We start from the raw sequence: 23,608 nt of genomic DNA on the forward strand, positions 1-23,608 counted from the left end.
CCCACCCTTCTCCAAGCCCACTTCCCCCCTTTCCCTTCCTGATCTTTTTCTTTTTCGGCCTTTAACTACAAATCCCACCATGCAGTTCAGCTACCACAATGCAACACCATCCCTACCTATAGAAAGTTTGAGGTCAGGTGCAAGTAGTTAAGGTTATAATTATGGGTGGTGACTGGTGAGACCACAGAAGGTTGCTGGAGACAAGATGACATCAGTGGAAGAAAAGAAGCGGAAGAGGAGGAAGAGGAGAAAAATATACCAAAGTGGGAATTTTATTGCAGGTACGAGGATGGAGGGAACTGGTATCAATACCTGTTCTGATTTTGCAGCTGTCCTAATTCACTTGAGCTAAACATTAGTCCCCATAAGGTCAACAGCTTGTTGCAAGTAATGTGTAGCTATTTGGGTTACACAGCTGTAATCCTTTGCATTTGGAGTATCTCATATGGAATTTGATGGGCATAGGCCTAGGATCAGACAGTAACTATTTTTTCCCTTCTTCTCAGCAGTGCTAAACAGATGGAGAAAGAATCGTTAAAAAAAATAGCTCATGGTAACTTTTTTGGGGTGGAGTCTTTTGATAGCATTGCCAGTTTGTATAGAACCAAATGGAAAAGGATGCATTTTGGAAAGCCAGCCTCACATGGCATATTGGTACAACAAATAAGACAGAGCTCAAATTTTGCTCTGTGTGCTGCTCCACAGTAAAAAAATACAAATAAAAATAGTTTGTGTGAATTTTACCTTCTGTGTGTTCAGTTCAGCCTCTGTGTCAAAGAGCAGTGATCCTTAAATCTGTTTTCTTTTTAAAAACGTGATGGCCCTTTACCATTAAGGTCCCAGGGTCAGTTACAACAATAAACTATAGAGTTCTAAAACAAATATATCAGGACCATAAAGCAAGAAACACGTAAAAACAGATCCACTTATGGAAACAGCTGAAAATGTTTCTAATACAAACCTTTCAGGCGATGTTCCATACCACATTTGCTTAAATTCGTGTCAGGAGATTGATAAAGAGAAGGGAGGCCAAACACAGCCGCTCACTGGTTTAAGAGCTGATTTCTCCCCCTAACCAAACACTTTCCCCTTCTTCTGTAGTAGATTCATGTGATCGTCTGAATCCAGGGGGGAAACCTGATTATATAGAGCGATTAGCTCAGAAGTACATGGTAAGATTTTCACTTTAAAATGCTGATTTGAAAACACAAAACTTAGCAAGGGGTGGCCTCACCTGGCCTAGGGATGGCTTTGATTGCACTGGTAAACCCTGCTGAGCCTTGTGACTGGGATGAAGCAGCTTAATTTGAGCCACCTGTGAAATGTGAGGTGGAAACGGCTGCAGGTGACGAGGCAAGACCCCAAGAGCTGCTTGAGGTAACATGGAACCCTCTCACCAGGCTTGAGGTAACATGAAATCCTCTTCACCAGGTGAAGTTGTGCTTCCCTCTTAATCTTTGACAAAGTTTAAAAATTTGCTTGGGCCTGTGCATGCTCCATTTATTTATTTCTACACCAGTTTTACACCTGAGCTCCAAGTGACATATATGGTTCTGACCTCCCACTTCCCATTTTGTCCCCCTGAGGCGGGTTGGGCTGAGAGACAGTGGCCTAGCCCAGGGGGGTCACCCAGTGAGTTTTATGGCCAAGCTGGGATTTGAACCCTTGTCTCGCAAATCCTAGGCTGTGCACACGTTACTGGTTTAAAATGCAAACTCTTTCTCCATTTGGATTGAAGGTGGTTTGGGGGAAAACACATCAAAACATGCTATTTCATTTTTTTAAAAATGACAAGATAGGTGTAGGATGTGGATTGCGTACACTTCTTCACAAAACAGCAGCAGGCAGGGCCTAGATGTAAACAAGAGGGTGTACAAACCCATAGGCTGTGTTCAGACGTGAGGATTATTGCGTTAGTTTTCCTAGTCATAGTCCCAATTTATTACATTCCTTTTACACTTCCTTTTACATTGCCTGTCGCATTATGGAATGCAGGCTTTTTGTTTGAAATGTTTGAAATGTTGCGCTAAAATTCATTCGTGCCAGTGTCTGTGGCGTGGCACTTTGATGGCCATTGCTGGCACACACATGCTTCTTTCCACCCATGAAAATGGCGGGAAGGAGAGACTTGCCTGCGAGAAGTCTATGAGCTGACAGGAGCATAACTGCACTTGGCCCACCTGCGATTCCCAGCTGCTGGTAGCCATCATAGTAGGTCTGCAACTCATCTGAAACCTGGGAGAGCCACTGCCAATCTGTGTGGGCAGAACAGAGTTAGATGGGCCGATGGTATAAGGCAGCTTCCTTGTGTTTCCTAAATTTTCCTGAAGAATAATTGCATCATCATCTTTGGTGACCACTTGTAGGCCGAGTAAGATTGTCTTCCATGAACACAGTCTTAACAGTGAGTCTAAGTGACACTGGAGGCCAGTTTGGGATCCACACATCCTTCCACAGTGGGAACATAGGTTTCCGGGTGGGAGTTGATCATGGTGAGGGTTTGCCAAGCGTGCCTTCCTCTTAGCACGTTTCTCCCTTTCATCCTGTGTTTGAGTGTCTTCAAAGCCCATGGCACCTTTGGCAAAGGCTGTTCTCCAACTGGAACACTTGCAGGCCAGTTTCCCCCCAGTTATCAGAGCTTATACTACATTTTTTTTTAAGATTTGCCTTTGAGAGCATCTTTAAACCTCTTTTGTTGTCCACCGGTATTTCGGTATTGCATCATGCATGAGTAGGAACTGTGGAACAACAGTTGCTCCAAATGGCAAACTACTCTGCCTGTTGGTTTAAATCTGGGCAAAGTGAATAGTTTTCAGGTGTTGAATGGGAAACTTGAGGAAGGATGTTTAGTGTGCTTGGCAGTGGGAAGCTTTTTGGAAGCTAAGGTTGCGGGCAGCAGGACTGAAGTGTTTTAAGAATATTAAACGAAATCCCCTTGTATTCACCAGCTGTTCTCTTTCACAGCAAAAGTGTACTGTTGAGTACAGCAGTGAATCTGAATCAGATACCGACATTGAGGTAATATATAGATACAAAGTTTTATCCATCCAAAAGCTATACAGTGGTACCTCGGGTTACAGACGCTTCAGATTACAGACTCAGAATTAATTACCTTGGATTAAGAACTTTGCTTCAGGATGAGAACAGAAATCGCGCAGCGGTGGTGTGGCAGCAGCGGGAGGCCCCATTAGCTAAAGTGGTGCTTCAGGTTAAGAACAGTTTCAGGTTAAGAACGGGCCTCCAGAACGAATTACCGTAAGTACTTAACCCGAGGTACCACTGTGTAAATTTAATTGCAACACAATCCCAACCATTTCTAGTCAGATTTAAGTCCTATTGAATTCAATTTACTCCCAAGTAAGGCTTTCCCTTTGAAAGCCTTGTGTGGTGATGAAGTGGTTCCAGTAAATTTAGAGTGTGTGTGTGTGTGTGTGTAATAGGGTACACCCTATTATATATATATATATTTAATAGAAGTTGCTCAACACTTTTAACACTTAAAGATGTAGCATGTTGTTAGGAGAATAGCACCCTGTAGGGTCGTGGGCATTCAACAAAGCCCAACTTGGAGTTGAATGCATTGAAATTAATGGGTGTAAGTTAACCATGTCCATTCATTTCAATGGGTCTACTCTCAATAGGACTAGCACTTCAAAGAAGGTAGATGGTGCACATGCAGGCACGCAAAGACACCTTATGGAAAGCAACTGATAAGTGGTTATCTTAAAAGGGCAGTTCCACGAGGCTATTTAATTACATTTTGCCTTTGGGCTCCAGAAAGTGAAGCTTTTAGCCAAGCGTTTTGTATCTCCGGGTTGCTGCACGGTGCATTTGGTTGTGTATTTAGATTGGCTAGCACTTATCTTCAAGGTTGCCGCTGGCCAATACATGTACAGTATAGCGGAAAAGCAAATACAGTAAGGTAAAGGTAAAGGTACCCCTGCCCAAGCAAATACAGTACTAAGCAGCAAAGGTCTCCCTTGAAAGCAGAGCACAGTCCAGGGGTCAGCAAACTTTTTCAGCAGGGGGCCGGTCCACTGTCCCTCAGACCTTGTGGTGGGCCCGACTATATTTTTTGGGGGGAAATTAATGAATTCCTATGCCTCACAAAAGACGAAGAGATGCATTTTAAATAAAAGCACACATTCTACTCATGTAAAAACGCACTATTCCCAGACTATCCGCGGGCCGGATTGAGAAGGCAACTGGGCCGAATCTGGCCCCTGGGCCTTAGTTTGCCTACCCATGGAATACAGAATTGGAGACAAGAGCCTGAATCCATCTCAGGCTGCTACAGTTTGTGGAAGGGTCTTTTATGGCGTCTGCTTGTTGCATTGGGCTGCTTGTTGGACATAGTCTGCCCTGCACTGAATTTGAATGCAATAAGGGATTTGGTTCTTTCAGCTAGCAATGCCATTGTAGTAGAGTATTTTATTGAATTGTTGGCTACGAAACATCTCATAATGATTTGCAGCATACATAAAACAACTTTGTATCCAATGCAGATACAGGTGGAATCTAGACACATATGAAAAAATGCTGTGAAAATGCTTTTTAAAAAGTTTTAAAATATATATTGAATTTGCAGTTAGCTCTAGTGTCACTTTGGATAATGCACTTAAAACATATTTGCAGCTGTATAGTTGAGCACAGACAGGGATACAAATCTGCACTTTAAAGGGCTTGTTGGAAAAAGGAGGTATTCAGAGTACCTTAAGAGGTCAAAATCGCTAGCTAAAGAATGCGAAAGTAGAGAATGTGTACCTTAATGGTACCTTAACACCCTTGCATCTGCACTAGAGATAAGGCGCACTTGCGCCCCATGCCTAGATTTACCCCCATTCTAGATGGCAAGGGGAAGTGCAGACAAGTGCTGAAGAATGGCAACTCTTGCATCTTACAGAAACATTTTGAAAACACACTCCCAAATTGTAAAACGGGGGCAATTACTTTGCTAAGGGCAGCTAGCTAAAACTCTAAACTGTTCCTGGTATATAGGGACAGTTGGGAGCACATGCACACAGTGAACCTGCATAGTTTGAATGTGCTAAGCTTTGAGCAGTCAGGCTTTAACCACGTGCTATATACACATCAGAAAGTGTCTTATCCAAAACAGGTGCCGCCCAAGAGTGCGCTTTTGGCAGGATCCCGGGAGAGAACGAAACTTCAAGTAAGTTTTGAATATCTATTCTCTGCCCTCCGATGGAATTTTGCTTTGCCAGCTTTGGCACCACTCCACTTTTATGAATACCTCTGCAGAATGTGTTTTCAAACAAAAATGCATTCAACAGGTGCCTGTATTATATTGTATTATTAAAGTGGGATACTTTCTTGCTTCCACTGTTAGGCTTAGATCAGGGTGGAATTTTTCCAAAGTTATCCGAGGTTGACTATTTAGTAGTAGTTTGTTGTCTGATTAATGCATCAGATTAATGCAACAGTTCTTTAAATCATTTACACGCAATGCTAAGCCACTAAGTGTGAATGTTTTAACCAGTTTGTTTAAAAAACCACAAGTTATCTCACAGGCTAGCAAATGAGCCACAGCTTAGTTTTCCAAAGCTGGGTTTCCAGCTGCCCTTGCCCCGTGACTCTGTAGCATCAGGGTAGGGTGGCCAAACAAATCATGGTTAAACAAGACTGAGCACAAAAGTCCTTGCATTGGCAGCACTTTTCAGTTGGATATTGGTGCCACATATTGGGTTGTTTTAAGAAACCATTGTTAGTATTCTGAGCTGGTTTCACATGTTGAAACAAGCCACCTTAGCGTGGGCTAAACAAACCACAGCTTAAGTGTTATGTGCAAATCCTGTCTAGTTTCAGGGACTCTTTCCCGAAAGTTGGCTGCTGAGAAGGAACTTTCTCTCTTGTTAAGTGAAGTCTTTTGCTGTGTCTGTTGCTTTAGTTCATGGATCCTTATGATGGTGATGATGAAGGCAACTCCAACAGTAGTTTGGGCTCCCTTGAGTTGAGTAGGGTGATCTTTCTGAAGCATCTGAGCACAGAAGACAGTGTTCTTTCAGAAGGCCCAGAACCCCTCTCTGCCTTTGCACCCATGGAAAGCCCTCTAATTGTAACTCATGAGGATGAACCTCAACTGAATGAAGCAGCTGAAGTATTGCAGATGATCACAGAACCTTCCTGGTTTCCTGGGCCAGGTCATTCAAAGCATGCTGTTCTCTCTAAAAAACCACCTTGTGATTTTGTGCTACACCCGATGTTGGCCGATTGTGATAATCTGCGTGAAATTCTTAAGGTCAAGAGGAAGCAAGGGAGGGCTGTCCTAGACAGTGCTGGAGAAACGCCAAGGAAAAAATTGCGGATGACTTGAGTTTGTGTAGCCTAACTGCAATCTACCCATGTCTGTGGGTGAAAACAATGCCTGTTGTAAAAATAAATTAGGTGGAGCCCACAAGTGTGCAAGTCTTTTTAACATTTAAGCACTTCATTGTTCTTGCAAGGCCACATTACACAAAAAAGGTAATCGCAAAAGTTTTGGAAAGTTAGGAACACGTAGCGCTAAAAAGGAAGTTCATACTAGAAGATGATTTCTGTCTATCACTGAGGAAGCAGTGTTTGTGAGAACATTTTTATACTCCACGCTAAATAGTCTTCACAATAATAGTGTTATGAACTGCGGGTTATTGGGATGTCAAGGGCAAACATGGCATGATTCTGTCCTGCCTGAAAGCAGGCCATACTATACGCTGGTCATTATTTGAAGACCAAATGCTGGACTAGACAGCCTTGTTACATCAAACTAACCATCTATGTCCTAATCCCCAACTGACTGCCTTGCTACTCCTGGCTTTTGCTAGTGTCAGTCGCCTGGTATTAAAGGCAGTTTGGAAGATACCTAATGGCAGAGAATTTACCAAGAACAATTGTTATCCCTTTAGTGCGGAAATCTCAATAACACCATGCATTTCTTGCACCCCACTGAAGTAGCAGTATTCACCAGCCCTTGTGCCAGAAGCAGCTGATGCCCCCTTTCCCCACTTAATTGAGCTTTCTTCACCTTGCTAACTTGCTGTGTGCAATAGGCCATAGTGTTTTAAATTATTTTAGTGCAATTTTATTATTGCGAGCCTTCCTGAAGGTGGCTCACAGATTTTAGATAATGAAATAAATAGCTCTAGAAAAGTGCCCCCCAATCTGTTACCCTCCAGTTGTTTTTGACTACAACAATTCCCAGCCATTGGTCATGCTTACAGGGGTTGATGGGAGTCCAACAAGTTGGAAGGCAAGCTTGTTCTAGAGCCTGTTTTGAAAAACTTACTGTAAAAGCTGAATTGAAGGAATAAATTTATTCCAAGCTATCAGGTTGCCAAATGGCAGACCACATTCTACAGATGGACTATATAACTCAAGCTAGCACATCAATGTGGACTCTCTCCTGCTATAGAGACTATTTCAAGATAGGACTGCAGTACACTTACTTTTTGAACCTAGCTTTCTCTCTCGTTGGTTTATGCTCATGATCTTGACAAGTGAATAAGGCACTGAAAAGCTCCCATAAAACAAGAAATCGTGCTGTAAAGTTTTATTTAAGCATCTGACATTAGTACACCAATCTAGAACAATCCACAAACAACAAATCCTTCTGACAGTCTTTCCAGGTTTCAAACATAAATCTTTCTTGGCCACCTCTATACAGCCATCTGAAAACTTAACTATGCCTTGCAATCCAACAGTCAACATCTAAGCATGTTTCAGATACATCCATCTTACTCTCCTCTACATAACCATTTGACAACATAACTATGCTTTGCAGTGTTAAAACAGCCTTCTAGAACTAGATTCGAGATGCAAAAATGCTTGAATGCTGGTTACAGGTTCCTTTTTACTCAGTACACAGGACAGCCACGCCACGTTCATAGAAGCTACGAGGGTCTTCTTTGGTGGCAATTTCAAAGTCAACTGTGAAGATCAGATCAGCACGAGTGAAGTTCAGATAAACAGGTAATGTCACCTGCAAAACAAACGGGTTCAGTACAAGGTGAAGAGGAGGAAGTGAATCACAAGGAGAGCATAAACAGCAGGTATGACTGAAAAGCACGAGACTCAACAGATCACATTACTTACCACATTAGACTTTTTATCAGCATTTGTCTGTTTGATCCAGCGAAGCTGAGTTATGGGCAAGACCGTTGAAATAGCATTGGAAAGCGATAGCTTGTTGTTGTTGCATGCGGCTCCCTGAAGCTTCAGGCCTATTGAGTTAAAAAGAGAGGGATGTTTAAATGTCAGCCGTGAAGTATATTAAAGTCTGTTATTTTGTGGATTCACCATTTCATATAAAGTCTCCTTAGAAGCGAAGCACATAGAATTGTAGAGTTTGAGGGGACCCCGAGAGTCATCTCAACTAAAGTAACTATGACAGATGGCCACCCTATCTTTGCTTTAAAAACCTCCAATTATTATGTGTTCACTTCAGGATGCCTCGATTTCATACTTGCACGGCAGCTAGATGCAGTCTTGGAAATTTGTCTGATCTTGGCACGGACAGAATGCAATGTCACCTAACTGCATACACGAAGCCAAAGGAATCTGCAGATACCTGGAATCTTTGCCACAGCCACTGTGGCACACACCTGTCTCCATTAAGGACCCCTGAAGAGGTGTAAGATGAAGATCTGCCACACATACCCCCAAAATGTTAATGGAACACCACTTCAGCACAACTGAATGCATGTGCAATCTAACCTCACGGTCTTTTGCACACAAAATTACTTTGCTGCTGTATACTCTGTATGTTGTGTTAACTTTTACACCCATTAAGAAACTGGAACATTTCAGCATGAAGAGTATTTCCTCAATGTCACCCTTGAGACGGTTGCTCCAACTAACCTGTTACTCCAAAACTGCAAGCATCCAACACTGCGTTCTGAGTTGTTGTAACGTTGACTTCTAGGCAGAGTTCTTCAAGAGACCAGCTGTTGGCTTGAGCCACATACTGCCTTGTAGCTGTTATGTAGGCCTCAGGTACAAATAGGCCTCCCAGGCATACATGGATGTTCTGTTAAGCAAATCCACAGCAGAGTTTGTTTGACACAACTTGATTCATTGGCTCAGTACTAGGAGCCTGCAGGTGAAGACTTAGTGAGCAGGGCTGGGCTATATTAGCTTTTCAACTTCATGGTGTATCCCCAGCCAAACATCGTGGTTTGGAGATACAGTGCTACCTCGGGTTACATATGCTTCAGGATAAGAACAGAATTTGTGCAGCAGTGGCGCAGCGGCAGCGGGAGGCCCCATTAGCTAAAGTGTTCACAGGTTAAGAACGGACCTCTGGAATGAATTAAGTTCGTAACCAGAGGTACCACTGTATACCGTAATGTTGAAAAAACAAGATGCATTGGCCTCTGCCTGTGAGACACCGGGTGAAATTGCCCCTGTTCTCACCTCAAGAACTGAGGCGGTTTCAGGCTCGCAGGCTGGGACAATGCAGCTCATTTGCGCCACTCAGCTGAGGGGAGGGAAGGTTTCCTCCTCCCCCCAGCTGAGATAGGCCGGGTGCTCTCACCATTCATGCACAGGACGTCTGGGCTCCTTTAACTGCTTGACTGAGGCAAGGGACAGCTGCACACTCCTCAGTCGAGCAGATTAAAGATGCAGAGGGAGGAACAGACTGTATCAATGCCTCTCTGATACAGCTTGTTTCTCCCTCTCCATCATATGACGGCAGAGTGGGATGGTGGTTTCACTCAGTGATATTACCACCGGTGAAACTGCCGTTGCTCCCGAGTCCCTCTGCTAGCAGCGCCCGCTGGAGGAAGAAACTCTTGACTCTTGACAGGAGCGATATACCGCTGAATGAAACCAACATCGCAGTCTGCTCCTCATACCAGTTCTAGGTGACATATTGCCCAGGCTTGCTGGTGAGTCATATACAGACTTATTCTTATCTCTCTTTGCCCAATCATTTTAGGTGCATACTCTGCACCCTCAGGGTCTGAGCAGTTTAGCTACTGACAGGGAAGCGCTTTCTGCCTTCCCTCTGACCCTGGAAACTACTGGCCTCACCAGCCCCACAAAATCCCATGGATTTAAGCAGATCTGTGTGAGTGGAAATACAGACACCCACACTTCCTTAGCAGCGCGTTAAAAATGAGGATATGCTGTATTCAACCCCTTCTCAAACAGCATATGAGAATATGCTATACAAGCGCATATATATCATTGTTATGGTGAGATGTGATCCATACAGTGACAGCATTGTACATAACTAAAAAAGCGGTGCTTGAGAAACCATGGCCATCAGTAGAGGGGTTACAGAACCAGGGCTTCACTGCTTCCCTAGCAATCAGCTGAGTGTATTTATTATCCTCTATCTTCTCCAAAGAACATGCTTTTCCACCCCTGATGTAGTCTTCACATTTCACATAAAAGCCAGAGGAATGAAACTCATCTCATGTGTATTCTCACATTACCGGTAATGAATTCAACCACTACGAAACACTCTATTGCCTACCTTCAGTTCTTTTGCTCCACCTGCAGCAGCTGCCTGGGAGATGCTCTGTAGCTGCTTAATGCGCTCACTGAAGTCAGACACCCACTGGATGACCGTCATGCCAGCAGGCACAGTGTAGTGAGACCAGCTGCGAGGCAAGATGCCTAGAGACAAAGTATAAAAAGGCTGTACTTTTTGTGAGCAAAAGACTAGTCACAACTGGATGGTCTCTCTCCTTCATTGATAGTTTCCCTATAAGCAAACACTGAACACATTAAAAGAAAACACACACACACACACACACACACACACACACACACAAAAAAAAAAAAACCCACCAGAAGGTAATTACAGCAATTAAATTACTTTATCATGGCATTTATGTTAACTTACAAACACTCAACATTTACACTGAAAACTCTTGTGTGTAAAATGTAAATATACCAAATTAAGCACCGGCGACTGCAGAATCTATGGATGGGATTCTGTAACGTGAAAAAACAACCAACCACCAAGCTGGATTTATGATTTGGCAGCAGGTTTAGTTCAACATAGGTACTTGGTTTAATCCCATCGCATAGGCACAACACCACAGCTAAGAAAGGGACCCCCTTAGACCTTCCGTTTTCTTTCTTTCAGCAGCATCTTAATTCAGGAAGCTGTGTGTGTGTATGTTTAGAATAGCTCACCTTTCACTAGTTCATTAATAAGTGTCCGCAGATAGTTGGTCTGCTTCTTCTTCCCCTCGCACACTTGAACCACATCTGCAAGATCTTGACGAACGTCCTGAAGGAGTTTGGCTCCCATCTTCACTTCTCTCTCAAAGAATCTGAACAAAGGATCCTTGGTTTCCAAAGGAAGAGCAAAGTGTTAGTAAGTGGAGAAAATCCTGGCAACTGAATTGAGAGAGCAGGAATATCCCAGCACTATCCTTCCTAGAAGCACCATCAGTAACTTTACACATTTTGATTTTTGAAACCAAGACAATTTTGTCAATTAAGTATCACCGCCATCATCTAAGACAGTATTAATATGATTTTGCAAACATTCGCCCTACATCAGGGCTGGGGAACCTGTGGCCTTCCATATATGGTTGGATTCTACCTCTCATCAGCTCCAGCCAGCATGGCAAAGGCTAGGGATTATGGGAATTGTGGTCCAGCAGAACCTGGCCAGAACAAGTTCCCCAGCTCTGCTGTACATACTTGGTTGTGTGTCCCACCTTGATATTTTCCACGGTACGTTTCAGGTGGTTCAGTGTCTGTGGGATGAGGTGGAGCCAGTTGGAAGCCGTGGTGTGCAGTGTTCGCATCCAAGCTGGCCGACCATCCGAGGTGGAGTCTGTCCGTGCCTTCTTCTCGGTCTCAGCATAGGCCAAGTCATCCTCATCTTCTAGCATTTGCATTTTCAACATTTTACTGATCATATCAATACCTGAAATGTACAGGGCATGAAATGCTTAACCATTTTAAAAAGGTTAAAGATTAACATACGTGTGCTAGCTGCAAGCAGGCTAACTTTAATCCAAACTTGAGCTTTTTGAAAGCCCTCCATATAATTTAGGAATTTGATCGTGTGCTATTAGTCGGTTCACAAATAACATTCAGCCACATATCCTCAAAGTGTGGTCTTGACAACTTCAGCTGACTAGGTTGTGAGTAAAGTCTTGGCTTTCAGGATTCATCCCTGCTCCAACACTTCAACCTCCCTATCTGGCTAAATCTGGTTCACGAGATTCATGCTGCACTAAGCCTTTAATTTTTTTAAACCCAGCTAATTCCGTTGTAACCGATGCAACATTTGCAAGCTTCTTTAGAGAATCTTGTGTGGTTTAGCAAATATTGTTTAGATTCCGGTGAACAATGAACTACCGAAGTGAAGCATTTTTTTACCCTGGGTGGTGAGAAGAACCTTCTCGGCATTGTTTGGCAGCCCGAGCCAGGATGGTGTTTGCGTATCTGGCAGCAACTCAACCCACTGGACAAATTCTTCACGCCTGTCAAGACAAAACGACAGGTAATGACCACGTGGTCCATAGCACTGAGCAGTTTGAGCCAACCTGGCCCAGGCTTACTACTAAAGGCTGAACTTAAGTACCTGATTCCATCTGGCATCTGGATGTCTTTATGACCGTCAACCTTGCAGGCCAATTTGAATTCACTGTCAAAGCTTGAAGTGGTGAAGAGGCGCTCCAGGAAACTGTTCAATAAACGCTGGTCAAATTCGTTATCAATGCGTCCTCCGTAAATTGACTGAGCCATCAGGGTCTTCAGCGCAGACCAGGGGATCTTGTCAGGAGAGATATTCTGGCGGCCCTGGAGGGGTAGACAGTTTTGTTGTAATGGTGATAGCTTAAGGCCAGTAAAAGTCTACAAAGCTAACATTATTACAAATTAAGAACCAGTGTGGTAGGCTGGTCACCATGTTGGAAGACCCAGGTTTCAAAATCCTGCTTAGCGTAGCCATTTGCTGATCTTGGACAAGTTATTCAGTATTTAGCTTTACTTACCATGCATGCTGCCTTGAGCTCCATTGAGGAAAGGCAGGATATGAATATGTTTTATGAATGTGCTTTGCCTACTTGTTACAAATTACTTGTCCTTCATGAAAGCAGTCCAGCCACGTTCCCTTTAAGACAGAGCGGTAAAGTGGAACGCCTGCAACTTCACTTACCTTTGCTGTGTCATCCAGCCATGTATCCACTGTATCACATGCAGATCTTAGATCAGATTCACCAAACTCGTATTTTTTTGACCAGCCGAGAGGAGCATATCGGAGACGCTCTTGAATGATGGCATGGAACCAAGCAAGAAGGAAATAGAGACGAGCGCGCTCATTTGGTGACTAGGGAGGAGAGAGGAGAAAAAAATGCTTCTTCTTCTTCTTCTTACATTGCATTCAAGAGAAGAACTGCATGCTTGAGATTACAAGGAATAAACCTTGTCCTTACTTGGTACATTTTTTTTTAATTTTGTGGAGTTACAGGAAAACCTCCTGGAGCAAGTTTGCCAAAGCAAACAGGCACAGTAGGCAGCCTTAGGCCTGTGCTAGTGAAGACAAGGTATTGCATTTGGACATAAAGTCAGAACAGATGGCCTGGTCGTTGTGGATATTACATGTTTAGGTTGCCTCAGAAAGACTGCCTGAATGTTTGTCTACTTTGTGCAGGCTAGAGGGGCTTACTAAAGCTCTGCAGTGTCTTATCCCATCCTTCCTCAGATGCTTTGCGCTCTACCCAAGTGTCAGCAGCAAGCAGAGGACCAGCACCATTCTCTCTGCAAGGTTGGCGTTAAGGAAACATAGCCTGGGAGGAGCTTCAACTTATTTCATTTAAATCAGTGAATGGTCAAAAAGCCAGCAGAGGATGATCTTTCCAATGCATGAATTAATGAGTGACTGACACTGCCTTTTAGGTGGGAATAGGTGGGCTCTAAACTAAACTCTGATGGACCCCCCCCAGCACTTTTGGGAACCACCATATGCTGTCCCACTAATGCTTTGGCTAACTATAGGATCTGTTTATAATAATCGAGACAGCTTACCTTGCACATTCTGGACACCGGAATGCTGCTGAAGGTTCTCAACATGTTGGCCTTTACCCCGGGGGGTGGTTCAAACACAAAGATTCTCCCAGCCCTCAGCAAGTTCACAGGCACCTAAAACACAGAATAAGCCCCGCAATTATGCACTAAAAGATGTCCCCCTCTTTCCTAGACCTCTGCAAAATGACTACGCCAGCTCAAATTCATGCTGAACCTTAGTAAGAGTCATACTTCTAGTGTCAAGAAGTATCTTCATGTTTTTAATAATAATAATAAACAGAAGCCACCCACCGGCAGCTGGTACAGAACAAATGCCAGAGCCTCATTGCAATACCAACAGAAGAGAACAGAGGAGAGGGTAAAGAACATCTAGACATTTATCATTTTGTATTTGCTTTTGTCCTCATTTACTGAGGTAATGTATTGAGACGCTCAAAAAACCACGTTGAGGTTTTATTTAAATAAAAACATTGTAGTTTATTTAAATAAAACTTAAAAAAAAAATCTGCATAAAGGTTAATTTATTATTTTCTATTTATTGCCATTACGGTGACTTTAGTGAGGGGAAGGTTAATGGATTTTTAAGAAGGCTGGACAGAGAACTCATGGGGGGGGGGGGGAGATACTATCTCTGTGTGTCTGTTTTACTGTGGCACCCTTCTTCCAGAAACAACAGTGCAGAAAGAAAAGGCTTGCAAAGATCCAGGTCATGACTTGGATTTTGCTTCTGAGCTGCTTACTTTTGGATTTATCTCCATCGTAAGGAAGAGTCTGAAGCAGGCATGAGGCTGAAGAGAATGTAGCTTCTTTTCCAGCTGCATCAGCCATCCAGGCGCCAGGTGGACATTCTTTAGCATGACCCATCTAGAATAAATGTTAGTTTTAAAAAAAAATGGATTAAGAAGTTTCCAGTATACTTATTTGTACAATGCCAGAGTAAATGCCGGACCGAGCAGAGCCTACCTGCCAGACTTCACTGCTGTATTGATTGCCTTGTCAGCTTGGTTAAATCCTTCAGCGGAACCTGCCAACACAAAGTTGACAATTTAGAGGCGGAGTTTAAAGCTACCTTCCGCAGCATTTGGAGTGACAAGGATGCCCAAAGGTCTCACCGATAGCAATAGAGGTGATCTGTGTGTTTTGCTCGGCAGCAAGGTCTTCAACACGCCCACTGGCATCATAGCCGGGCACTGAGCACATCAGCACAGGAGTATTAGGCTTCACCTAAAATCCAAGAAGGGTGGGGCGGGGGAAAGGAAAAAGGTAAAGGAATTAGGGTAGTTATAGGACAAAGCAGGTTTGCTTTTTTCAACACCCACAGGAGCTGATCATTACTTTTCTCATGTTTCGGCAGCACAGGGAGGACTTGAGGGGAACAGTCGCCTAAGTGTACGGGATTGCAACAGCACTCAGTAATAAAAGGAGTGGAATGCCTTGCACATTTCCAAACAGACCTCTCTTTCTTCACATTCCCACTGACTTGTGGGCACTTAAGGTATATTCCGTATCTAGGTTGAGGTTCAAATCAAACCCCCGTTTTCCAATATAGGCTGAGATCCAAAGGTCTACTTGAGGTGTGCTGGGCGTCCTAGAAAGTGGGGCTTTGTTTGAGCAGCAAAACCTGGGCCGTATCATAGACTGCTCCTGAAAAGTCTGCAAAGTTTCAACAGTGTTTATGCTACGTGGCGCTGGGCACTGCTGTTTTAAGATTCAGAAGCCTGAACTCCCCACAGGCACGCAGAACTAGAGTCAACCTTGTAGAAAAAGGCATGTTGTAATGCCACATAAAACCACCTTGGAAATTACAAGAGGAGGAAGGAGGGCTGCAAAAACTGCAGCCGACTGGGACACAGCAGCTGGCAGCCTGAGGAAACTCCATCTGCCTTGGTGCCTGCCCATAAAAACAAGTTTAGAGTAGGGTGATGTCAGCAGGTTCCACTTTGTGAGTTTCTCTGGGCCCTGAGCGAGAGGTCAGGACGTATTTCAGAAGGATAAGGAATTGACACTGGCCTATATTTATTAGTAATTTGTATTAGTGTAATATTGTGCATTTTTCTAAAATCTGTGCCATTTAAGCTGTCTGCTGTTGCTGCTTTAGCTTCCTGTACATCACATAGATATGTTTTTTGTATTAAGCGGTACAGAAGTGGTTGAAACAAAACGGAGAAGGAGAGTTTAAGCAGCATGCCTGCAGAAGTTCCACCTGAGGTTCTGTGGAACGGAATGGGTGTGACTTAAAATGCCGACTTGCCTCTGTATCCACAATGTGTGACAGGTCCAAGGGCTGCTCCATAATAGACATAAAGCTTTCTCCAAGGTTTGTGGAAACAAAATGATGCGCCATTGCCAGTAAGCGATCAGGACGGAAAGCCTGGATCAGGAGCAAGCGATGAACGGCCTGCCCAATGGTTGCTGAGCAGAAGAAAAAGGGGGGAGGGGTAAAAGTCATCAGGTAAAAGGCCTTGCAAAGGAGGACTATGCTTCTTCTAAGACCAACTTTTCCCAGTAGGGGAATAGAGACAGTAACTGAACCCTAGAAGCACATAAGCTACCTCGGATGTCCTCAGGACAAGGCACATGACAACAGTCCTCACTTTCTGACCATGGATATGGTGTGCATACTTGCAGTCAATTCACACAGTATTTCAGTTGTAGGTGTTGCCGGGGGACAACTGCTACTTGCCACAGCCAAAGGCAAATGGCCAACTGCAATAGATGCCTTGTGCACGTAATACTGAAGCATCTTTCCCCAGAGCAGTGGAATAAATCTCCACATGCACCTGCTTTGCCTTTTCTCCAAATATACTTAAACTGATCCAGAAATGGAGTTATCCACTTACTTGCAGGTTTGTCTTCTGTCCAAATATATGGCACAGTCTGCTCTGGTGAGCTGCTGTCCAGCCAAATGCAGAATTGCTGTGAATCAAGTGGAGATAAAGAACAGGAACCTTGTGTTAGACCAAAGACCACAATGAAATTATTAAGAGTGTGTCTGTGTGTGGGGGTGGGTTGGTGTGGGAGACTGACATGGAGAAACAGCACCTATATCACTACTACATATTAAAGTTGATGTTGTACAATACATCGATCAGGCAGCTTTAGCTACCCAGTCCATGTACTGGAAGCAGTAAGTATGGAAGTGAAACACATTTGTCCTCCCCTCTACAAATTCTCAGCACAAGGAACAAGTGCCGTGTGTTAGTAAAGGTAAAGTGACCCCTGACCGTTAGGTCCAGTCGTGGCTGACTCTGGGGTTGCGGCACTCATCTCGCTTTATTGGCCGAGGGAGCCGGCGTACAGCTTCTAGGTCATGTGGCCAGCATGACTAAGCCGCTTCTGGCGAACTAGAGCAGCGCATGGAAATGCTGTTTACCTTCCTGCCGGAGCAGTACCTATTTATCTACTCTCACTTTGACCTGCTTTCGAACTGCTAGGTTGGCAGGAGCAGGGACCAGGAAACATGAGCTCACCCCATCGCGGGGATTCGAACCGCCGACCTTCCGATTGGCAAGCCCTAGGCTCTGTGGTTTAGACCACAGCGCCACCCGCATCCCTGCCACGTGTTACGGGTTCCCAATAAAGATAATGTCAAGGCTTCGGTATCAATAAGGCCCTCTCCCATTGCACCAGCAATTCATTTTTAATTTCAGTTTGGCAGCTTTGTTTGACGACAGTACTCACATCATCAGCTTTGACTTTGGAAACCAGATCCTTAAAGGCAGGAAGGCAACTCAACCTCATCATGGCTTCCAGTTGCTCCACAGTCAGGCCACTGATCTTGGGGAGAGGTGTGCTGCTGAGTACTATTTCCTTCCCTCTCAAGAAATGCTGGAATTCCGCATCATAGGTAGGCTCCCTGCAATTGGCAACAAAGGAAGAAGAGCTCGTTAGAGAACAATTCACTATTTGTGCTCATGGACAGAAGCAGTAGTATTTTCAGCCCTTAAGAACATGGGAGCAGGTAAATAGTCAAAGTCGGGGGGAAATATGGGAGAGATGCACTTTGAAAATGTTATCTATAAGGATAAAAATAAATTATTATAAATTAATTTGGAGATGGTATTTAACACCAGTCAGATTAAATCAAATAAACAAGGAATATTCAGTGTTATGTTGGAGGGGATGCCAGGAAACGGAGAATTATGTTCACATGTGGTGTAGGTATAAATATGTACAATTTTTTTGGCAAAGGGTGTCCAACAGAAATCACTGGGTTAAAGCTGACCGCAAGTCCAGAGGTAGCATTATTATCAATTTACGATGAGGTGGAAGGTACACAGGCTATGAAGGACTTGCTCACAAATTTATTGACAGCTGCACGAGTTATTATAGCTAGGAAGTGGAAGGGGCAAGCAGAATATAGAATGGAAGAATGGTACAAAGAGGTGTGGGATATAGCTGTTAATGATAAATTGACATGTGCTATTAAGGTAAGATGGGGAATATGCAGAAGAAATGATTTGGAGGAGATATGGAAGGGTGTTTGTAGAATTTGTACTGTTAAAACAGAAAAGGGTCAAACCATCGCAAGGGGGGTTGAAATTTTGGAAAGTTGGATAGTTACAATGGAATGGTCTCAGGGTGGGGTGCTCATTAATAATAATAATAATAATAATAATAATAATAATAATAATAATAATAATAATACTTTGTCAAAATGAAAAACAATTTTTTTATATATATATACAAAGAACAACAACGTGGAAACTGTTTACCCACAAGATCACCTTACCCCACATGGGCCCACTTGACCTCTATGATCGGCGGCTTGGCACTACTAGAACTGCCACTTAATACTCATTCCACATTTGTAAGAACTCGATAGTTTAATGCAGCGGCACCTGGACTTTGGAACTCCCTGACTATTGATATTTTCAGCACCTGCTAAAAACATCCAGGCCTACCCAGAAAGTGGAGGTAATTTTAATGTGTTTTAGTATTTTAATTTTTGTATGTTTTAAAGTAGGGTTATGAATCTTTCTTCATTATATTGACTTACCTTTTTGTAAACTTCCGTTGCAGTTTATTAGGCTATACTGAGTTGATTTTACAAATGTCACCTTTGCAAAAATTCAGGGTATGCCTTACTTTTAAAGAACTGCCACAACACACTGCCTACATTTGTAAGAGACTGAAGATTGGGCCACCTATTGAAAAAGGGAGAATTGTATGCTTACCCAATAGTGCCTTTCAGTTTTATTCTTGCCAACAGCATAGCGAAGGTTATGTGATCCTGATGCAGCATGCCACGTGCGACTCTGTTGAAAGCAACCTATCGGTGCAAAACGAGAAAGGTTAGTTTCATCTCCTACTGGTAACATGGAACTGTTTTAACTTGATATGGCTTTTCCGAACCTGGAAGAGATCCTTGGTGATGATGGAAAGACGCTGGGTATGGTCTGTTATCCCCTTCAGATTCGGGTTCTCATACAAGACATTGTGATAGATATCCAGGAAAAACTGGAGGGAGTACTGGTACAAAAAGTGTATCTAAAGAGGGAAAAACACAGTCACACAGCAGCAAAAACAAGCCGCTTCTGTACCTGTGGCATCTTATCATGTTGTGCAACAAACATGGCTAACAGGTAGAAGGCGGCAAGGCAAGGCAGTCGTGCTTTTGTACCTGTTTTAGTGACTCCATTGTGAAATAGATGCTGCTACAGGCAGTAGAAAGTGGGAGATACTGCTGAGACACAGTCTCCACCTCCTGCATGACAATATCGGTTTCTTCAACTTTCCTGGTGACCTCAGCCGCCTCTTTCTTGAGGTTCTCCAGTGTAGTAATGATGGTGTCGTCATCCAAGATCCGACCCTTCACTTCATTGAGGGCTTGGAGAAGCGACTTTTCTAACTGCCGCAGACGCAGCTGGAATTCACCTTTGGGTAGAGGAAAAAAAGCCTTAAGGACAGTTCGAGCTATACACCACGATAATCCAAGAACTCTGCAACATCCCCCGGAAATTGTTTTCAGCCACAGAGCAACATCAGCGCAGTCCTTAATTTAATTAGGCTTCTTTAAGGGTGAACAGATTCCATCAGTTTCACTTCCACAGTTATAAAAATGACAGGTCAGACCCAGAGTCACCTGCACAATGGGGTTTTTCCTGGCTCCTTCCACTCACTACAGCTCCCTGTGCCCCTGGCAAGTTGTTTTGAAGGGTGAGGACCCCCCTGGAATAGCATGAGGCAGGCCAGAGTGGAATGGAGAAGCCTGAAGAATTCAGTGGCCTCCATTGGATCCAAGCCGATATCCCTTGGGTTCCAATCAATCGGATTTCAGAAGGCTGGTAACAGATTGCCCTCACAGTACTATTTAAAAATGTAAAGTCCCTCACTTTTGGGTCCTTGAATGAAATTGAAGAGGTTGCAGAGTAACACCCACATCCTGCAATTCTAGGTTTTTAAGATTATAAAAGCCACGTTTTTATTCAAATATTTGTACAATTACAAATAAACATTTAATATATGTCAGTGATGAGGCACTTCATTTTCTAATTCAACTCATTGGGTGGACTCTAGACACATAAAAAACGCTGTGCAAATGCTTTTTTAATGAAATGTTTTATATTGAATTTGCCATAAGCTCACCATCTAGTGTCACATTTGTATACAGTCATACCTTGGGTTGGGAATGTGATCCTTGCAGGAGGCATGTTCTCAAGCCACAGCGCTGCGTCTGCGCACGCGTGTGATTTGCACCATTTTGCGCATGCGCCGAAACCCGGAAGTAACCCATTCCAGTACTTCTGGGTTTGGCGCGGTCCGCAACCCGAAAACGCGCAACCCGCAGCGTTCGTAACCCCTGGTATGACTGTAATGCACTTAAAACGTTCTGTTTGCAACTGTATAGCAGAGTCCTTTGTGTCATTGGCTTGAAAACATTAAAAATAAAGTAAATCTCCCTCAGCTTGAAAGATGCTGGAAAATGCACCCGTGAAAGAATGAGATTCTGACATTCTAGTGAACACACCCAGTGCTTTTTTTCTATAAAAAAAGGTTTAGGGGTACTCTTATTTTCTTACTCGTATTGAAATACTGCCCCTCAATGAGGCAAAACTTAAGATTCACAAAATGTTAGGGGTATGCATACCCCTGCATACCCCCAGAAAAAAGCACTGAACATACCTGTGTGTGTGCAGAACTATACAATCTGGGTCAGAATGCAGCAGAGGGAGATTCTGCAAGTATCTCTAGTTTGTTTTAAGGCCCACCGAAAGTAGTAAGTCCCGTCTGGGATCCGATTCCTGCCAATACTGTACCTTGAAGTTTGAGGAGATCAGAGCGCTTCTCATCCACATCTGGCCTTTCAGCTTTCAATACTTCATTCAGACACTGGCTCTGTAAGCTGCTGCGAGTTACTGTAAAGTTGACGAACGTCACCCGGGAGCAGAGATCTGGTGGAAACTCAACCTACCGAACAGAGCATAGTCACCTTTTACATTGAATCTCCTTTCCCTTCCACTCCCACCAACTGATGAGCAGATAAATCAAGTTTCTTGCTTACCGTTGGATCTCTGGTGGAGAGGAAAATGACGAACGATGGAGACAAATCAATATCCTGATCTCCCAGGGTAATAAGAACTCGGCCTCCAGTTCTACGGACTTCACGGTTCAGCACAGGGTTCAGCACAGGGTCATAGCTCTCCACATCCTGGCCAAGCATTCAGAAAGGGGAAATAATTTAAGTATTAAGAATTGTACTTCCCTTCAACTCTGGAGTTGGTTCTAAAAAGCAACCCAGATATAGGCTGGGACTCCCAAAGTTGCTTTTAGGCACACCCAAGAGTTTAAACCCATTGAGATCTCTCGTTTTAATTAGAACCGCAAATTCCCATGCTGTATTACAAGCTGCCTTTTAAAGAGTCTCTCCCCAAGTTTCAAAAGCTGTTTTCCACACAGTGCTAAGTCCAAACCCTCTTGGGCTCATGGAACTATTGTTACAGTTCCTGGGATCTTGATCGTGGTCTTTCTGATATTATGTGAAGTGCTTATCTTTTAGCTTTTCTGAAGCCCTTTTATTCAAGTTACACAATATTTGTTTCAACAACTCATTTGAAACTTGTGCTGGTTATAAAATATATATATATGCACAGAACTAACCTGGACAAGCAGAGGATTACCAAATCGCAAGGCGCTCTCCAAATTCTTCCTGAAAGCATCATCCAGAAAGCTGGTACGCGTGATCTTACGGTCCTTATATTCATTCATGATGAACTCTGTAGCTTGCCCAGAGGGGTCAATAATCAGGGGATACCTAAAAAGGTAATTGGTGGAACGTTATTTAAAATTCAGAGAGCCCAGGAGGAAGAGATTTGTTCAACATATATTAACGGAAGAAGCACTTTCAATTTATGGATTCATGGAACAGATAAAAAGTTTACAATTGGCTATACTAGGTGTCCTTCAAGTATTTTGAAAGCCCTTAGTTTGTATTTTGATATGCTGCAGATACAAAATAGGGGCCTGGAATAATTTTTACTTCAGAAATTATGAGTGTTGCACGTAATGTATGTGCATATCATCCAGTCTTTACTATTGAAATAGTTGGGCTCAAAGTTACATTACCTTTTTGCGCTTCAAAATTTCCATTCTGACTATAGAGTGCTCTGTTACGAGGGATCTGATCTAGCATGGCAATTCTTAGAACAGCGGTTTTGCCAGACGCCACTTGAAAGTTTCATTTTAAGACTATGCTAGACTTCTCCACAAAATTTTCCTAGCACATGCTGTCTGTGCCAGTGGCCATTCACAATATCCTCTGGCAAATACCTCTGTGCTCACAATGTGTTGAATGAGCAGGTTTCACCTGTCTTTTAACAAGGCTTCTTATCTAAATGCCGAGAGCCCAGGCAATTCCAAAACACTCATAATCACTTGAGAAAGCTTGGACAGAAATGATCACATTAGAAGGTTTGAAATGGTACTTCCACTGGAAAGCTTTTCTGGCCTGAAGAAGCCATTGGTATGGACAAAACTAATTAAAAGAAAAGCAACAATACCGGTTAAATCGCTTGAGCATGATGGCATTTTCTGTGCACAGGTCATCTGCAGGTAGGGAACTTGCTTGCCAGCGAAGGCGTTCATCTGCGTTGGACAGGTATTCCGTCCTAGCAATGTCTGTACGGAACTGTAGGGAAAGGACCATTGTGTTTCATAGCCAAGAACTGACAAACTTTTGTGACTAGGTGAAGCAATCAGTTGTCTTTGTGCTACTTATGGCTTTGAGCTCCCACAAACATTGGCATTCTCTTGGCTGAAGACCATATTCACTCACTGCCATTTATGGCAAAGTGGGGGCAGAGCTTGAAGTCAAAGGAGGTGATGGCAATAGTGTTGACAAATTGTAGAATTGTAGAGTTGGAAGGGACCCTGAGGATCATCTAGTCCAAATAAATGCAATGCAGGAATCTTTCGTCTAACCTGGGGCTTGAACCCACGACCCTGACAGTAAAAGTCTTATGCTCTACCAACTGAACTATCCCATCCTAAAATACCCATGTTGCATCACCCTTTATTATCGGCCACCTTATGAAATCATCAGACATCTGGGAACAAAATAAAATGGCTGAAGGGACATGATGGTTCTGCAGTGCGTATCTGGTTCTGTAAGCTG

The 23,608-nt window shown here is 43.4% G+C and overlaps 2 protein-coding genes across 2 annotated transcripts in view; one reads left to right on the plus strand and one right to left on the minus strand.

Moving 5' to 3' along the window:
• The first annotated feature begins 96 nt into the window (after window positions 1–96).
• LOC310844307 (uncharacterized protein) lies at window positions 97–7,450 on the plus strand. The gene is made up of 5 exons (XM_083738391.1): window positions 97–281; window positions 1,102–1,172; window positions 2,965–3,018; window positions 5,117–5,170; window positions 5,906–7,450. Exons 1-5 carry the CDS (start codon window positions 206–208, stop codon window positions 6,329–6,331), a joined length of 681 nt encoding a protein of 226 aa, XP_083594517.1. The 5' UTR covers window positions 97–205; the 3' UTR covers window positions 6,332–7,450.
• Window positions 7,451–7,528: 78 nt separating this feature from the next.
• The window catches only part of DYNC1H1 (dynein cytoplasmic 1 heavy chain 1), a 57,570-nt gene continuing 41,490 nt past the window's right edge, over window positions 7,529–23,608 (minus strand). The window contains exons 56-78 of the mRNA XM_083729746.1: window positions 22,995–23,122; window positions 22,096–22,249; window positions 21,500–21,646; window positions 21,255–21,405; window positions 19,619–19,872; window positions 19,351–19,485; window positions 19,173–19,267; window positions 17,677–17,851; window positions 16,836–16,911; window positions 16,247–16,407; window positions 15,108–15,219; window positions 14,959–15,019; window positions 14,736–14,859; window positions 13,996–14,109; window positions 13,127–13,297; window positions 12,551–12,768; window positions 12,346–12,449; window positions 11,676–11,887; window positions 11,143–11,296; window positions 10,475–10,617; window positions 8,851–9,019; window positions 8,086–8,213; window positions 7,529–7,972 (exon numbers count right to left, since the gene is read on the minus strand). Of these exons, the coding sequence (XP_083585872.1) occupies window positions 7,844–7,972; window positions 8,086–8,213; window positions 8,851–9,019; window positions 10,475–10,617; window positions 11,143–11,296; window positions 11,676–11,887; window positions 12,346–12,449; window positions 12,551–12,768; window positions 13,127–13,297; window positions 13,996–14,109; window positions 14,736–14,859; window positions 14,959–15,019; window positions 15,108–15,219; window positions 16,247–16,407; window positions 16,836–16,911; window positions 17,677–17,851; window positions 19,173–19,267; window positions 19,351–19,485; window positions 19,619–19,872; window positions 21,255–21,405; window positions 21,500–21,646; window positions 22,096–22,249; window positions 22,995–23,122 (3,315 nt within the window). The 3' untranslated portion in view covers window positions 7,529–7,843. The remainder of the gene's footprint in view (window positions 7,973–8,085; window positions 8,214–8,850; window positions 9,020–10,474; window positions 10,618–11,142; window positions 11,297–11,675; window positions 11,888–12,345; window positions 12,450–12,550; window positions 12,769–13,126; window positions 13,298–13,995; window positions 14,110–14,735; window positions 14,860–14,958; window positions 15,020–15,107; window positions 15,220–16,246; window positions 16,408–16,835; window positions 16,912–17,676; window positions 17,852–19,172; window positions 19,268–19,350; window positions 19,486–19,618; window positions 19,873–21,254; window positions 21,406–21,499; window positions 21,647–22,095; window positions 22,250–22,994; window positions 23,123–23,608) is intronic.

This window comes from Podarcis gaigeae (assembly GCF_964106915.1).
Source record: "Podarcis gaigeae genome assembly, chromosome: 1".
Taxonomy (NCBI): Eukaryota; Metazoa; Chordata; class Lepidosauria; order Squamata; family Lacertidae; genus Podarcis; species Podarcis gaigeae.